We start from the raw sequence: 17,285 nt of genomic DNA, 5'->3' as shown, positions 1-17,285 counted from the left end.
AAATGTCTCTATAGTTCCTGGCCACCAAAGCAGCAAATCCCGCAGGTCCAGTTCCATCAGGTTTGGTAATTCACACTTATTGATTGGCTAAGGAGCACACTGCACCAAGACCTCTCACAAAGACAGATTACTCCAACGCAACCAATGCACCCATCAAATGCTGCATTCGCCGTTTTCTCCGCGAAAAACATCCTTTGAGATTTAGGGAATATATAAGATCAGCAAATTCAATGAGGGTATGAACTGTTTGTGGTTACAAACCCAGCCGTTTGTTTATTACCGCCCTGATAGGTTATGGCAAACGCAGCAAAACAGCAGTTTACCGCGCTCGCTTAATTTAAGGTTTAACAAACTATTTCATGCGCAGTTTTACAGCTCTCTGGGATAACTGTTTGTAAAGTGCTTATTTTGACCCTTTAATTGCACCCATGTTCTTTTGTGACCGTTTTAATCCGAATGTTATTTACATATGCAATACTTGTTGTTTTCTATTGTTTTCCAGTTAAGTGTCTAACTGATTTTACTTTTTTTTCAGGTACGACTAAATAAATACGAAGACCTCGCACTGCGTCGCCTTGTATAGAGAATAATTAGGTTGCGCTACGATCCTGAAAAGTGTCAAGAATTTGAAAGGAATCATGAGAGTATCAAAGAACATTACTGCCATCTAGTGACCAAGAAAGAAAGATTTTTCTGCCAGTACTGTCGTAAACACGGTTTTTATTGTGCATCATTTTGCCCACAGTTGAAAGTTCAAATCAAAGATGGCCGTGTCGTTGATCTGTAGCAATACACAGAGCAGGTGGGTTAACGTGGCTCATTCAGACATTATTCAAAAGTATTGACCGTGTGCCTTTACTATTTCTTTTCAACAGCATAAAAGACTGATGATGACATTTGTCCTTGCATATATGTGGTGCATGACGAACACGCTGTCCAACCTGTACGCTGTCTGCTTGTAGGGGCATCTGATCATCAGTGAAAACGTTTCGCTTGTTTTAAACAGGGTTAGTTCGGTTCTGAACAGAGATGTCAAACAGTTCGGGAAAAAATTTATGTTTGATTCCAACGAGGAGACGTGTTGGAATTCTGACCAGGTATAGTCACTAAAAGCCCTTTCCCATAAACAGAAATACACTATTTACAGTAGTAGATGTGTTTGTCTGTCAGGCAGCTTCTGAAGTTACCAGTCTTCCGTTTCTCTCACAGGGCGATTCCCAGTGGGTAGTTCTGGAGTTCCCCCAGCCCGTAAGGGTATCGGAACTGAGGTTACAGTTCCAGGGCGGATTCTCAGGGAAAACTTGCAGATTAAAAGGTTTTTGTGAACGCATCCTTAATGAAAAAAAATGAGTTCAAAATAAAGTTCAGATATACCATTGACAGTTTTTAAATGGTGATTAAAATAACGAGAGAGAGTGTTTTCATTGTATTGTTTAATCTGTTCTGTAATGGAATTATGTATTGTTTTATGTATTGTATTATGTAATGTTTTTATCCTCCTACAGGGTCTTTGAAGGAAGATGATCTTACACACATTGCAGATTTCTACCCAGAAGACAACAACTGTTTACAAATATCCTTTTTCAACCTATTTGCTATTGTCATTTATGCAGTATTAAATTGTGGAGCTGGAGAATTTGGCAAACCATTTTTTAACCACTTTAATGCTAAACACATAGCTACAGTTGTGAATTAGTGACAAAATCAATGATAAAACTGTGTGAACAGTAATATAAGAGGAGATTGGATCCTTCTTTGACTTTTCACTGCTGTTTTAGCTGCTTGAATTGTAAAATACAAAATTGAAGAGTCATTTAGTGTAATGTTACATTTACCATAATGTTACTGGCAGTCATTTAGTGTAATGTTACATTTACATTAATGCTACTGGCAGAGTCATTTAGTGTTATGTATTTACCATAATGTTACTGGCAGTCATTTAGTGTAATGTTACATTTACTATAATGTTACTGGCAGAGAGCCAGGGTGCCAGTTCACGTCACCACTCTCTAACTGGTCATGGTCTTGACTGGCCGCCTACAGCTTTCCCATTCAGCGCTCACCCGCGCTGCACCGGCTGAAAATAGTGTTTGAGAACAGTGCAGACTTTTTCGGGAGAATAATTGTTTACTCTTTGGATGTCCTGGGGGAAAGAGCAACGTGAAGAGAAGAGGAGAAGATCAGAATATTCTTTTCTTTTGAGGTTTTGAAAGGGAGGAATCATCTCTCTCTTGTGGCGGAGATGTTTTGTCCACCTGTTGCCATTACACACAAACCCAACACCTCTCTCTGTCCTCAGATCCTCTTTTTTAAACATGTGATCCAACTGTCACACGCCCATTCATCTGCCTTCTGTGGAACATGTCTCAAGTGCTCTCTCAAATCAAACTAGTCATGTGTGCGCATCGTTGGTAATGGTGCTTTTATTATAAAAGGAAAAAAAAAAATAAAAATGTATTTTCAGTAACATCTCATTTACAAAAAAACCCCAAAAAACTGTTTAAAAAAAAGGTTTAAAGAACAATTATTTAACTTTCCGTTGGTGTTCAGCCGTATACAGTAGTTCCACACATCCTGTGTCATAATCTGTAAGTGTGTTTGGTCGTTCAGCGGACTTGACTGACTGGTCACTGTCAGGTCAAGATTCTCCTCAGTGTACTGACCTGGGCTACCAGCTTCATTCATCAACAGTCTCACGCTGTCTCTGCTTCAACAGCTTCAGAATGTGGTCCTCTATCAACTTTTGCACTAAAAACAACATCAACAACAACAACAACAAAATATTAGGTTTACAAAAGCTTTTCAGTACATTCAAAACTCAACACATGAATTGATGTGTTGTTTCCTTCAGGTCATTTTATGTGTACGATCTGAAACCCAGAAATGTGTGAATAATAAACGGTGATGTTACAGAAGTGTGAGCCTTGCCTTTTTTATGGCCCAGTGCGATGGCCAAGGCCATGGGACTGTATCCAGAGTCTGCCTCGAATGTGAGGTCTGCCCCTCCACCTACAGCAGAGAGGTTTTAATGAAGCGTTAGTTTAAAGTGAAGAGGTGTAGGGTGAAAGGACAGGAATGGAAGTCACGCTGAAAAATGTTCCAAAAAATAAAAGTGAGTCAGGACTGACCCAGGAGAGCCTCTACACATCTCCCGTGGTTCCCACGCACAGCGTATAACAGAGGAGTTCCCCCATTCTGACCAGAGACGGGAAAACAACTTCAAATTATTCCCCACAACAGCACGGGTTAATCAACCAACAGTTATCTCAGATAACATACAGTAATACAAAATGAGGAGATACATGGTTCTTCTCAACTGGATAAAAAAGAAACAGTGCTTCTTCTCACCCAGTCGTAGGAGTCGATGTCAACTTTGTGTTTCAGAAGAATACTGATGATATCAGCGAATCCCCCAGCACTGGCCAGGGACAGGGCGCTTTCTCGCTCACGTGCAAGCACTGTTGGGTCAGCACCCTGCATCAAAACAAGCGCGTTTATAACACCGTTTATAGACATACGGCTGTTTTTTTTTTAAGTCTTAAAAAATAACTAACCAACTGAAATGTCTCACTTTTTCAAGCAGAAACTCCACCATTGTGATTTCCCCAAATGCAGCTGCCCACATGAGTGGGGTGAATCCTCTCTCATCCTCACTATTCAGCAGAGAAACGTCTGTAATGAAATATTAATAATGTCATTCAATATTGCTATACAACTATATTTTCACATAAAAAGTCTAAGAGCGCCCTTTGTATCCGTTACTGACAGAGGTTACAGATTTAAGGGAAGATTCAATATGATGACGTATTCGCCAAAGAGATTCCACTACATTACTTGGACATTGTTTTAAATATATATTTTAAGCAGGTAGATTAAGTACAGAAATGTGTAATTTATGGTTTGGGATATAATAGAGATAAGTTTATAATATTGACTGTATGCCATCAGTCAAGGTTGTAATATAGTGTGTGAGCTATGCAATTTGCATAGTGTGTGAGCGCAGCGTAACTTTAAACGGCCGTTATGACCTTTAGCTAGAAGCTGTTCCACCCTCGCGATCTCCCCCTGCGCCGCGAGCTGATGGACAGACAGACCTAAGGAGAAATCAGATAGCAGTTGTGTTGTCAATTCTCTGATTCAAGACTGAAAAACTCAAACTCACGAGCAGAACATTTGCCAAAGCAATAAAAAGCTTCTGTTTCACACGGCGTTGAGTCTAAAACATATTAGACAGAGAAAAATAAGAAAGGGAAGAAGGCGCAAAGCAAAACAGATAAAACCGTCTTTCAAAACTGATCAGTTTTAAAGTGAGCAACTACCAAAATGTGTTTTAAAAAGACAGAGAAATGTAGAAATATATATTGGCATTTTATATAAATACATATATTTTTATAATGTCGACCCTTGTGTTTTCTCTGTACTTACTGTCTAACGTAGCTGGTCTGACTGTGATCTCATTCCCACGCTGTCTGTTAGTGAGGGTGGTCGCGTGGTTGATTCCAATCTCTTCACCCCTGTGTTCCATCACGAGCTGCCTGGAATGGATTAATAAACTCAGATACACAGTACAGCGAGCAGGTGCAACATCTTCTCGCGTAACGTTTTGAAATTCAATTTAAACTAATGAACTGTTTGTTACGCATCATACTGCAGCTCACTTTTGCATTAGGTGACGAAGAATACATCTTACACATAACCCACGGTGAATAATGAAACGCGTTTAAAGTATCACATTTCATATATCATCAATCAATTCTTATTTATTATTTGAATCCATTTTACAAACTAACGCAAAAGTTGACATCCTATTAACTGGGCAGAGTTAGGGGTACCAGATCGGTTCAAATGAGCCAATATAATGTTTGTTTCAGGCTAATTGCGACAGTTCTTCATACTGTAGGTGAAATAGGCAAAGATTCCTTACCGCAGTTTGTTAAGTTTAATGTTCCATTTATTTACAATATGGACACTTTTATCATCGCGTCTTGAGACAAATCTTAAATTCAGCCTCTGTTTCCTGATTGAGGATCATCCCATATCAAAAGTGAAACTGAAAAAAATAAAAAAAAAACCCCAACATGCATTAGAACCCGATCGTATAAACAGGTCACTGCTGTAGAAAGAGTACTCTGTGTAGGATTGATTGCCAGATCTTTATACGGCATCGTAAAATTCTCATCTGCAGATCTGACTGCATCTGCCCACTTGTAGTGAATTTGTTTTTTTTTTTTTTAACAAAATCGTGAAGGATGCTAGGAACCAATGTTTTAACTGTTGTGACGACCCGAACCAAAATTCATAAGGACACAACGTAAACGGTGAAGTCTGGGCTCATTCCTGTCAATATTGACTTGAGTCAGCTTTGCGGGTGCGAGGACACAAAGATTTGGGATATTTAAAATGGACGATCAAGAAATGCAACTCAAAGTCAAACGAGGTATTGTTACAAATTTCTAAAATGCCCTTCATTTTCAATCTGTGAACTTTTCACTGCTAGTTGAGTAGCTAGCTGTGACCGGAATGCCTGTTTTCGAAATGTCACCTGTATCTTCTTTGCTTGTATGGTAGATTCAACGTGTTCTGTGTGTGTGTGTTTACCTTCTTTTTAGTCACCGACAAATTCACGGAGAGCATGTACGTTTTGGCGAACGAACCGTCCGTTGCCCTTTATCGCTTACAGGAACACGTTCGACGGTCGCTGCCTGAGCTGGTGCAACACAAAGTATGATCTTTGTTTGTGTACTCAGTGTTAGTCAGTGTGTAGTGGTCGAGGTGTTTAACGAAGAAGTTCAGTTTTGTTTTCTACAAAGGATAGAACTCTTGGCTGTGTCCTGAAACATTTTATTGATATTATTTTGAAGTGAATAAAGAAAAAACGAACGGTTAATTAAAACTTGTGAACCTGCTGTCTTTTGAAACCTATCTGTTTGTCTGCCTGTAGACAGATATGCAGAGCTGGGAAGAGCAAAGCCAAGGAGCTATTTACACAGTGGAATATGCGTGCAGGTGAATATTGTGATGGCAGATTGAGTGTAACCGAACGCTGGGCTAGTTGTTGATGGTTACTTCGCAGTTCGTATCTGTGGGTTTTCTGATCGATACTTTCGTATGTTTCACAGTGCAGTGAAAAGCATGACCAACAGCGGTCTCTATTTCAAAAGCATAGACGGTTTGCTTCGCCAAGCTATCACGCTGAAGGATCAAATCAGCAATACCCAAGGCCGGAGGTAAGGAGTCATTACGTCACAGTAACGCATCTCTGCAAGTGTGACCTCTCTTTACTTGTCTTCCCGGACTACCGTCTATACAGAATAACGCAGAGTAACTTTTTAATTTTTTTTGTTTGTTTTGTCAGTTAACTGTTGCATCGTGTGCAGAACTCAACGATGAAACAAATCATGAAAGGAATGCCCCCCCCCCCCTTCCAGTGAAACGGCTGAGAAGATAGAGTTTTCAGTTCAATGTAATAGCGGTCTTAACTGAGTTTTAGCGCTATTAACAGTTAGCATCCTAAGATGGAAACAAATGGATGTAGTTAATGCCACAGTCTGGCTAACTCAAGCCGTGGCCCCGTGTAATCCTACGGTTTATGGCCAGAGGAATGCTAATGCTAATGTTAGTATGTGCAAATGCAACCGCCACAGCTAATGGAATGAATGACGTCAGCTGGAATAGAGTTGTTTTTGTGAATGAAGAGCACGGTGATGGGAAAAGAAGGAACTGGTGAAGCACTTCCTTTACTGCCCGGTCACACATACAATCCCCTCTGGATGACACAGCTGCACTGGCTGCCTGATTAAGTGTGTGAATCTTAATATGACTTGTGTACAGCTTATGTTTCTTTAAGTAAATGTAACACTACACAGTTATTTCAGCTTAAGTTAATTGCTCCGGTGTTGTTTTCTGTTAATGTCATGGTCTTTAACGTCTCCTCTCATCACACTGGTTTACTGGCACTCTGTGTGTGTGTGTGTGTGTGTGTGGTAAGGCTGGTGGTGTGTGTGTGTGTGTGTGTGTGTGTGCGTGTGTGTGTGTGTGGTAAGGCTGGTGGTGTGTGCGGTGTGTGTGTGTGCGCGCGCCCGTGTGCGTGTGTGTGTGTGTGTGGTAAGGCTGGTGGTATGTGCATGTGTATGTGAGTTATGGCTGGTGGTCTTTGTGTGTGTGGGTGTGTGTATGTGAGGTATGGCTGGTGGTGTTTGCGTGTGGTGTATGTGCATGTGTGTGTGAGGTATAGCTGGTGGTGGAGTGGAAGAAACAGGGGAGGGCTATGATGTTTGACTCCGTTCATTGTCAGAAAGCTAACGCTGCTTCCCATGTTTTTGTTTTGCTAACATGTTCAGTCTAACAGTGCATGTGTGTATGATGTTGTTGTTGTTGTTGTTGTTTTCTTGACACATGCATGCTGCTTCAGTGGTGTGAAGCCCCCTCCCGGCCACCATGACACCCCAACACATGCCCCTCCCACTTCATCTTGACCTGTTGACTTATGGGAAACTGAGTCCGAGGTTGGTAGTTTTTATGTCATGGCACTCAAAACAATGCACAAATGTTTTCCCACATGTTTTTTCTTTTTTAACTTTTATTTTTCCTCCCACTTAAAGATGACAATGAAAAATAGCTCCAAGAATGAAGCATCGAGCTATATTTGTGTCTGTATTACAATGAAACAAATCTAAAACTCTTAAATCTCACAGCTGATTTTAAAATACTTATAAACTTAAACATTGAAACATTCAATTCAAGTACAAATGCTCTAATTTCATGTGTTTCAAAACAAACAACATCAATCAATAAAACAGTCTTTTTTTCCTGTTTATAAGTCGACATTCAGTGGATGTTAATGGACGGATTTCACTTTAACAGCAATTTTTTTTTCATTTATTTCAGCAGTAGCAGTTATAACAGTTATACCATAACCGTATAAATAACCTTGTCTCCATCTACTTCACTGACCTCTGTGTCACAGAGTAACCCCTCTGACATCTGTGTTAAACAAACACTATTACAAACAGGGATCCAGCTCTCCTCTACTACACAGGATTAGACCTGTTATCCCAGCGTGTGGTACCAGGGCCACATCAGCACCCCACGGTCTCTCACACCAGGGTGGAATCTTTTCCAGACGCGCCCGACTTACGGGCCAGTACAGTTCTCATCTCGTTATTGACCCCGTTCCAGGGTTTGGCCTGAGCCTGGAGCAGGCCAGACTCGGCAGACAGAGTCCTGTGCATCCTGGCCCCGCTGTAGCTCTCCCTGTGGTTGACTGTGCTGCTGTGAGGCCCACGGGCGGGGGAGCAGCGCTGTCTGTCCGCGGAGTCCACACAGGGCGGGTAGAACTGTCTCTGCGCACCGGTCTGGCTCTGCTGCCGCCGCGGCTTCTCCCTGACGCCCAGCTCGCTCGGGTGGACCGCCGAGACGATTTCCGCCTCGTTCTGGTAAACGGTGTGGCTGTGTTCGGAACGGAAGTGCCTTGCGGTTCGGGCGGCTCGGACCAGGGAGTGCACGACCACGATCATCAGAACCAGAACTCCGGAGGACAGCACACATACGCTGGCTATGCCGGTCTCCACCTCAAACACCATCAGCATGTAAATGGACAGAGCTGGGAACGCGAAGGGGGGGAAGCAGCAGCGTTAAGATGACGTTAAGTGTGGTGGTGTATGGTGTTAAGAAGTCAGGACAGACTCAGCCTGTCATTTAGATCCTAAAATGGAGAAGTAGGTCACACACCCTCTACCAACGTGAAAGAGTTAAATGTCGGCGCATCGCCACGGCAGCGAGTCTGACAGGGGTGATTCTGGGGGGAAGCTGCTCATCAGCTTTCACATCTGCTTTTGTCTTTTTTTTCTTTCTTTTTTTTTTTTTTTTCATTGTGTGTTTACAAATATCTGTCCTAGATTACCGTTGATTCTCAGAGCCCTCGAAGTCTTGTCTAGAGATTTAAAAAAAGAAACAAAAAAACATTTATGCTGGACTGGGTTTAAACAAGCAACAAGCGAAACCCTGAGATAAAATAGCTCATTGTCAAGTTAGGCCACCCCTGGCCTGCGTCTGCACCCCTGGCCTGCGTCTGCACCCCTGGCCTGCGTCTGCACCCCTGGCCTGTGTGTCTGTCCCCTGACTGACTGACTGACTGATTGATTGATTGACTGACTGACTGACTGATTGTTTTTTTCTTACAGGAGAAGAGTGATGGAGCCAGGCACACTGAGGGATGTGGCAGAAAAACACAGCACTGGAATATGAACTGACCCCTGAGCCCTGTGTGTGCGTGTGTGTGTGTGTGTGTGTGTGTGTGTGTGTGTGTGTGACCAGAGAGAGGAGGGTGTGAGGCCGATATCCCTCTGTTTTAGTGGACGAGTTCAGGCCTTGACTCCTCCTCACACCTCTGCACTAGGATGGAAATCACCTGCCCTACCAGACTCTCCAACAGAAAAAAAACAGGAATGGACATTTGTAAAGAAGACAGCAGTTGTTCTGCTTACATCTGTCACTTTCACACGGAGGACGTGTAAATGCTGTTGTGTCCTTTTTTTTTCCCCGTTTGTTTTGTTTTTTGTTTTTGTCTTTTTTTTACTGTTTAAAACTGGACCATTTTGGAGAGGGTGTTCTGTTTTTAGTGCCCACAGAATGTAAGTTTGTTCATATATTAGCAACTGATGCATGACATCAGTGTACATGATCAAAGTGAGTAGATTTAAATATTGTCCTAATTTATGTAACTGAAAAACACTTTGCTTTGAGGTTATCTGGGGGAACCTCATTTAAATGGCGTTTGCGCCAATTTGAATTGTTAAAAAAAACCGGTTATATAAAACCCATTCTTTTCACATATTATCACAAAGAAAAGGATAAAAGTAATTGAGCGTTCCCGAATCTAAAGTCCTTGAGAAGTTTGGTTTACCAGCGTTTGGGTTGGACTGACGTCACCTACCTGCTAAATACACTGATACGCCCAGGCAAAACAAGCCAATCGCTACATGTCGGACTGCTCTGCTGTCCAATAGGAACCAGTCAGCCCTAAGAGAGCAAAGAAAAAAAAGTAACCAACGTGTAACAACAGGCCTTTTTGTGTGCAGATTAACGATGTCGCCGCAATTTGGTGTACCATCTCAGAGGTTCAGTTCGAAAGAGCACAAAGTTATTTGTGTTTGAATCGGCGCACTCGCAGATATGCCTCTGTTGTCAAAATACTTTACTGTGATGGCATGTAATGTTTTGTTTTCAAAAATGTACTCTCACGACGTGGGAAAAGGTCGCGGGTCGTGAGCTGAAACTCTAATGAGAGGGAGCTATTGTGCTTCGCGCTTCAGACATGGGGCCGCTATTCCTGCGCTAGGCCACCTCGCACTCATTGAACTAGCAACTCTTACAGAACTGAATGACGAACTCATCTCTGTTGGAGCTGGAGAAACCCTATCAAAACCCCAAATAAATCACACATTTGCGTTAATTTGGTTACCTGTTTGTGTCTTCTTCTCCCCTGCAAATCTCTGTGGTAAAGTAACTGTGCAGAAGACAGACGGTAACAGAGCAGAGGTTCAGAGTGAGAGATAACGCGGAAAGAACCGTAGAGACTGGCATCAACACAGCAGAAACCTCAGCTGGTACAACGGTCGAAGGCGACTCCCGCACGTTCGCCTGCTGTGACTGCAGCTGAAAGATCAAAATAACGGACAACAAGGACATAATAGCAGATAAAATCCCCAGAAACGCCAAAACCATCAGGGAGCGATGGCTGTAGGTGTCCAGCATCCTCGTCGGAATGTAATTGTTTACAAAACTATACAATATTACGTCGAAACGCTTCTTCGTTTAAGAATGAAAAAAGGGTAATTTTGCATCTAGGCAGTTTAAGTGGCTAGTCTACACCAGTGGCTTTTCTTTCTTCCTCTGAAGTATTTTGTCTGCGTTTCGGTGCTCGGTTTTCCATGCAGAAGTCGTGCGGACCGGATCCCACTCTGGAATGCGTATGTTGGCTGGTTGCTTGAGAGCACACGGTGAGTGCTCAGACTAAGCATGTGATCCAGGTCACCTAAAATCCGTCAGATTAAAAACTTTTCATGTGGCAATAGACTTTTCATTTGGATTCTCCTAAATAACGCAGGCACACAGCCGTTCGAGATTCTGTCCCCTAAAATGGCATCAGTAAAAACTTTTGCCGACATTGCATTCGCTCCCCCACCCCGCCCCCCTTTTCTGCCAAGTGAAAAGCCTTTTTCGGTTTGGTCGACATTGAGCACAGACTAAAAGCCGTAATGAACGATATAAAAAAAGGCAAAAGGCAAGAAAATATAAAATGAATGAAATCGCTGTAAAATAAGTAAAAAATAATACTCAGATTCAAGAAAAGCATTAACTATTTTATGCGGGAGTGTTTTACCTTTTCATTCGTTAAAATTCAAATATAATGTGTATTTAAATTAAACCTAACTTCTTACCGTCCAACGGCAAATGACTGACTAGTTAATGTAGAGTGTAAACCCTCTTACAGGTAGAATGAAACGTGTGAGCCCGTAATTTTAGCTCCGTGGTTCTGGGGAAGCAGAGGGCAGTTGATGTTCTGCACCCAGTTGCTCATCATTGAATCGAATACATTTTTTTAAGAAAAAAAACAAAGAAAAAAGCACACAAAGAAATGTCATAGCGCTCCCGCGTATAACAGATGTCATCCGTAATTTACTCAGGTTATAACCAACAAATCAGAGATTTTTTTCAAAAGTGTAGGACTTAATCAACCTGAAAAATAAATAAATAAATAAAAATAAAATTAAAAAAAAAAAGTCGCGAACCTTTCTCTGACCGTTTCAGGGAAATTCTGAATTAAAATAGATTATCGCTAATTTTTGAGTAGCCTATAATTGCACGTAAGGAGTGGTCGCTTTGTGTGAGGCCCAGGTATCTCGCAGACATGACGTTGGCCTGTATGTCCAGACGCCTTGTTCTACGTCTGTACCGTGTTGCTATCTGTGTAGTGCCGCTGAATTTGTATGTAGTATGTACTCGCACGGCCTTGTGTCTGACCTGTTCTGTCAGCTGTTGTATAATTGTTCGTCATCGCCAACGGCAACGTTATCCATCCAAATCTGCCTCGGCACGATTCCAAAAACTCCCTGCACGTACATTGCACTGGCCTAAGAAAGGTTTGTGTATGTGTGTTTTTTGCTGTTGTATTTGTTTAAACAGAAGAATCAAAAACGTCTCAAAATTAAAAAAAAAAAAAAAAGAATATACTGTCTATCGAGGGAAATGAAATCTGTTTACAAATTGCCCCGCAAATAGCAGCGAAGTTTGAATAAGACATGCTGCTTGTGCCTGTGAGTCTAAGTGTGTGTGTGCGTGCGTGCGTACGTGTGTGCGTGTGTGAGTGTGCATGTGTGAGTGTGTGTATGTGTGTGTGTGTGCATGTGTGAGTGTGTGTGTGTGTCTGTCTCTCATGCATGCATTGTTTTTTAAAAGCTTGTTTCTGTGTGGTTTTCTTTTAACCTTTGAGTAATTAAACTTAGAACTGAAGATTTCTCTGTGCAGGTCAGCTCGCGTGGCTAAGAGCAGTCTCTTAAGGGGATGGGGGAGGTGAAGAGGGTGGGGGGGGTGGGGGTATGGGAACCTACAGCACTGCTCTTAAAGACATAAGGGTTTTGCTTCTTAAAAAAAACCCTGTATGGGTTAGATCGGTGAATAGTTCTTACTAATGCTCGCTGGCCGAGGGAGGGTTATTTCTGCACCACACAGCCTCACCACACGAGCAGAAGAAAACTGAACATGCTGATGCTCTCAAAAGCAGAAGTGAGTAGTTTCAGGGAAAGAAAAAAAAAATTAAGTCTAATTATGGACACTTTCCAAAGCTTTCTTCATGTGACTGGAAGACGACAGAGTAAATAAAAAGAAGTGTGTTTCTCTCTGCGAGGTGCCCAATGAAATAAATATCTGATTCTGAAAGTACATGCACCTCATTCAGAAAAAAAACCAATCTTAGTGTGAATGTACTGTGTTTTTATACAAGCAAAACCTCCCGGTCTTGAATTCTGATACATGATATGCTCAGACTCTTTTTTTTTTTTTTTTTTCTTCTGATAATAGAAGGAGCCCATGTAACGCTCATGTTTTCGTGCCTTAGGGAGTTCGGCCCAGACCACTTGGGCCAGACACACCCTGTGGTAGGGCCCGGTCCGCGGGGGAGCCAGGTCCCAGCGGGATTGGATGGAGCTATGTGTCTGCTGCTCAGTTTGGGGATGTGGATTGGTGAGATGGGACTTTCAGTTGTCTGAGGAGATGTTGCTGATTATTGCATCATATTATGTGTGGCTCAGTGTCCCTGGGGAGGCTCCAACACTACACAGTGTCTATGTATGTAGGGGAGAGAGAGAGAGAGAGAGAGAGGGAGAGATTTTAGTCCTACCCATTTAGATGCATGAATATGTGGTCTAGAGAGGGTGAAGTTATTATTACTATTCTGTGTGTGTGTGTGTGTGTGTGTATGTGCGCGCGCGCTAAGTTTGTGTGTGTGCATGCATGCATGCTTAGTTGTGCGTGTGTGTGTGTGAGAGTGCGTGTCTGTGTGTGTGAATTATACCTGTCCACATTTACATGTAGGCGTAATAATGCCTGACACGTTCTAAGAATATTCCAGAACAATGTAGGCTGTGTATAGTAAGTGATTGAGTTATTACCCCTAAATATAACACGCGTGTATAAATGTTGAGCTTTCTTGAGCATCAAAAATAGAACAAAATGCACATCCATCATAGCTGTACACAAACATGAACATACAGCACCCGAGTCCAAACACATTCTGTCTAAAAGCTGCAGAACTGTAGTCATTAGAGCATTATTCTCTTCTCACTTCTGTGCTTAGAGCAGAACGTATAAGTAACTCTTCCCCTCTCTCTTTCTCCAAGACAGACCTGGCTGAGAAAAACACTGTTAATCGTATTCTTTCAGAATGTTCTGATGATCCCTGTATCACTGTGTATGTAAATATGTCACAGAATCACTGGGAAAAGCCATCCATGTTTTGGCTTGTATTTTATCATCCTCTTGTCTCTTTCTCTGGTTCATTGTCTCTGCGTCTCTGTCCTGATGCAGCAATGCAATTGTTCAACACTTTCATTGTGAAGAATTTGTCTGCAGACAACGGCACACAGACAGAAATTGTTTGTGTGTCCTTGTGTGTGCGTGTGTGTGTGTGTGTGTGTGTGTGTGTGTCCTTGTGTGTGTGTGTGTGTGAAGTTCAGAAGCGTACGGTTTGACAGAAGCGAGTGCAAGAAAGAAGGCTGATGTGGTTGTGTTTAAATTAGAATGAAGACGGTCACAATGGTTTCTCAAATCTGCCTTCAGCACAGAGGACATGCAAAATGGCACATGTAAAATGGCGCAAATGAAAAAAAAATTTAAAAAGAAAGAGAGAAAGAAAAACACGATCACAGATAAATTTCCACAGAGGAGGAGAAAAACATGTTGTCCTATTGGTGAATGCAGCCACTCTGAAACAGCATAAAAGTACATTAATAATTCATGGATAAAGACTTTTGTTTAATTTCATATCGCAACTGAGCTTGTAATGCACTTTATCATTGTGCTCTAGCTACGAAAGTGCAAATTTTATGAACATGTAAGAAAAGTGTTCAGACAACTTAAATGTTCAGGAAAAATAAATAATAATAAATAAAAAAAACCCCACTAGGCCTAAACTAGGCACAACTGTTCAAAGCATTCAAAAGTTTTCAAAAAATGGCGTGAGTGCGCGCGCAATGTTTAGAGATAATGAAAGAAACAAAATGCAGAAATAAGTCTGTGAAGTCTTGTGGATGTGTGCCAGCAAAACCGTAAACTGCCCCCCCCCCCCCCCCCACCAACAAACCGACTGTAGAACATCTTCATTCCCTCTCACTGATACCTTTAAACACAGTGCATGGGGCAACATCGCTCTCAGTTAAACTATATCCTCTGATATTAGTGAACAGCGGTATTAGTCACTTATTATAATATCAGACTAGTGTTTGTTCTCTGTCTCTGAGCTGCAATCTTGTTATTTTCCATTCAGTGCAGCTACATCTGAAGAAATACGTAGAGGCACATTTAGACAGAATCACAGATCTAACGCCTCTGACCTTTCAGAAATAATTAAACATCATATCGACGGAAAATTAAAACGCCGTTCAGTTTTATTGTTTACATAACTTTTTCTTGGGTTCATTTGTTTTAAGCATATCCGTTAGATGAAACGTTGTGGTAACAGCAAATGCAAAGCTAACACCAAAGCTTTGTACGAAAGTCCTGTTTCGGTTTGACAAGTTGTTTTATGTACTACACAATTCAACTTTCTGTAACTTCATTTAAAATTTATAGTAGCGACATGTTCAGTCAGCACAGGACTCCAGCAGTCAGCTCCTTAAGCGAAACAGTCAAAGAGAGCCGGGAGGACGAGCCACGCGCCGCTGCGTTAAACCAATGGCGTGGCCGGGGGGCGTATTATGGTAATTTCTCTTAGAGCACAATCTCCTGTACAACTGGAGATTAGACATTAAAGAGTGGCTTCCTTCCTCCCTTCAGTCGCTGCGTTCAGGTGAGACCTTCAATCTACTGAGACAACTACAAGTGTCGATAGAAGTTTCTTTGATGTTCAGCGCGGCTTCACGGCGTCGGTGGTTAAACTGACAGTTCACGCGCAACCGGCTGAGGCTTGGAAACTGATAATCAGGTGAGCAGCAGATGCGCGCGGCGTCAAAGAGTGAGGTACTTCGGAATATTAACGCTATATTAAGACTATATTTCGAAGACGCTGGGGTGTTTAAATGATAGGTTGCTTGTTTATATAGTAAATATAGAATAACGAAATTCTATGGACATTAAAATGAACTCTTTACAGAAAGCCAACGTAATTTGTAAGTTACAACACACTTGGTTCCCGGCAGATTTGATGATGATTGCTAGAAAAGCGCCAAATTATTTTGACTCTCAGTGTTTCTGGGGGCTCGTATGTTTCGTTTTGACTCAGTTTTCATGAGGCACTTAGGCCGTCCCTGGAGATAGTTAATTATATGTTCATTTATAACAAACTGGTTACACCGTTTTCGCTCGTAACGCTGTGCACGCCATTCAGTGATATCCGCTGCTGACTAAACAGTTTGAGTAGGCTATCAGTTCATAATGACTGAACAAACTGGTTCGGTTTAAATATGTAGTGTATGTGTTCTGAGCGATTTATTTATTTTTTCGAGCCAGACGCTTGCGTTTACTAGAGCGACAGCGCGAACATGAGAGTAGATGAGGTTTTCCTGACGACACATCTCAGATGCAGGGGCCTCCTGTGTGCCCTGAAACACCGCTACTGCAGCGTCGGTATCTTTAAAAATGTGTTGGATTACTTGAGGAAAAAAAAAAAAACAATGTATATACAGGTGAATTATTGACTGACTTCGCGTGTGTGTATGCGTGTGTTGAAAGGTTTTTTTTTTTTTCAAAATTATAAAAACTATGCAGATTTCTCTACCATGCCTTAGTGCAACTGACTGAAGTCAGGCATTTAATTGAAAGATGGTGCCCTTCACCTGTTATGGTAAAAATAATGATTTATACTCCTTCTCTCTCAGACTCAGGGAAATGTTCTGAGGGGCTTTTATATTATCCTCTAGATTTAAATTAAAAATAAATAAATAAATAAAAGAAACATTCTTATGGTCTGATCAGCTTGGATCTAGAACCGAATGAAAGAACCTGAACCCATTCAGTGGTGTTACAAATCAGAGTTCCTAGTTTAGGCACAGGAGTTGTGCGTACCTGCAGACTGTCGCTGTCGGGGGCAGAACTGGACTGTCAGAGAAACGCTCTTTCTGTTCACCTGCTTAGACTAGAGGGTTTTTCTGCAAGTGCATTAGATACTTAGATAATGTGATACATGTAATGTGATATATTTATGTGTTAATTAGATATGTCTAACAGAGACAGAGAAGCTGTGCAGTGAGAGCATTTCATGCTTGCAGCAGACAGATAAAGTCTTGACCAGTGACAACGAGGGATTTTGTCATGCAACCATACGCATGAGAAGTCGCATTCAGATGAGCAAAATAAATTAGAACGTTGGTAAATCAGAACAGCCTAGCCCTGTATAGAACTGGCCTAACCCTTAACAGCTAGACGTGATTATTTTTACAAAGCAGGGTGTCAAACGGAGCTCCTAACCTCAGTTCTGGTGTCAGAAATTACAGCCAGATTGTTTCACGTGAAATCACAAAGTACAGCTCGCCGTGTGTAAACTTTGCTGACACACTCTCAACCCCTTTTTT

General features: G+C 41.8%; 4 protein-coding genes across 5 annotated transcripts; 2 read left to right on the top strand and 2 right to left on the bottom strand.

Moving 5' to 3' along the window:
• The first annotated feature begins 764 nt into the window (after nt 1–764).
• nr2c2ap (nuclear receptor 2C2-associated protein) lies at nt 765–2,177 on the top strand. Its single transcript, XM_030784580.1, has 5 exons — nt 765–802; nt 1,007–1,097; nt 1,210–1,315; nt 1,506–1,573; nt 2,042–2,177. The coding sequence occupies exons 1-5, from the start codon at nt 765–767 to the stop codon at nt 2,162–2,164; spliced, it is 426 nt and encodes a 141-aa protein (XP_030640440.1). The 3' UTR covers nt 2,165–2,177.
• Nucleotides 2,178–2,659: 482 nt separating this feature from the next.
• rfxank (regulatory factor X-associated ankyrin-containing protein) lies at nt 2,660–4,525 on the bottom strand. The gene is made up of 7 exons (XM_030784579.1): nt 4,426–4,525; nt 4,029–4,094; nt 3,572–3,672; nt 3,349–3,474; nt 3,129–3,195; nt 2,929–3,009; nt 2,660–2,748 (listed from the first exon to the last, which is right to left on the bottom strand). Exons 1-7 carry the CDS (start codon nt 4,523–4,525, stop codon nt 2,678–2,680), a joined length of 612 nt encoding a protein of 203 aa, XP_030640439.1. The 3' UTR covers nt 2,660–2,677.
• Nucleotides 4,526–5,338: 813 nt separating this feature from the next.
• borcs8 (BLOC-1 related complex subunit 8) lies at nt 5,339–10,449 on the top strand. Of its 2 annotated transcripts, XM_030784012.1 has the most exons (6): nt 5,339–5,437; nt 5,610–5,722; nt 5,942–6,006; nt 6,120–6,227; nt 7,412–7,505; nt 9,183–9,274. In XM_030784012.1, the coding sequence occupies exons 1-5, from the start codon at nt 5,401–5,403 to the stop codon at nt 7,473–7,475; spliced, it is 387 nt and encodes a 128-aa protein (XP_030639872.1). In that variant the 5' UTR covers nt 5,339–5,400; the 3' UTR covers nt 7,476–7,505; nt 9,183–9,274. The 2 variants fall into 2 exon arrangements, with proteins under 2 accessions (XP_030639872.1, XP_030639873.1); XM_030784013.1 differs by lacking the exon at nt 7,412–7,505 and having other exon boundaries at nt 9,183–10,449.
• Nucleotides 8,016–10,755, bottom strand: tmem221 (transmembrane protein 221). Its single transcript, XM_030784009.1, has 3 exons — nt 10,463–10,755; nt 9,935–10,020; nt 8,016–8,602 (listed from the first exon to the last, which is right to left on the bottom strand). The coding sequence occupies exons 1-3, from the start codon at nt 10,753–10,755 to the stop codon at nt 8,097–8,099; spliced, it is 885 nt and encodes a 294-aa protein (XP_030639869.1). The 3' UTR covers nt 8,016–8,096.
• Between the last annotated feature and the right edge of the window lie 6,530 nt (nt 10,756–17,285).

Source organism: Chanos chanos, chromosome 9, assembly GCF_902362185.1.
Source record: "Chanos chanos chromosome 9, fChaCha1.1, whole genome shotgun sequence".
NCBI classification, from domain to species: domain Eukaryota; kingdom Metazoa; phylum Chordata; class Actinopteri; order Gonorynchiformes; family Chanidae; genus Chanos; species Chanos chanos.
Note: the sequence above shows the minus strand (reverse complement) of the source record. Positions and strands in the feature narration are given on the sequence as shown.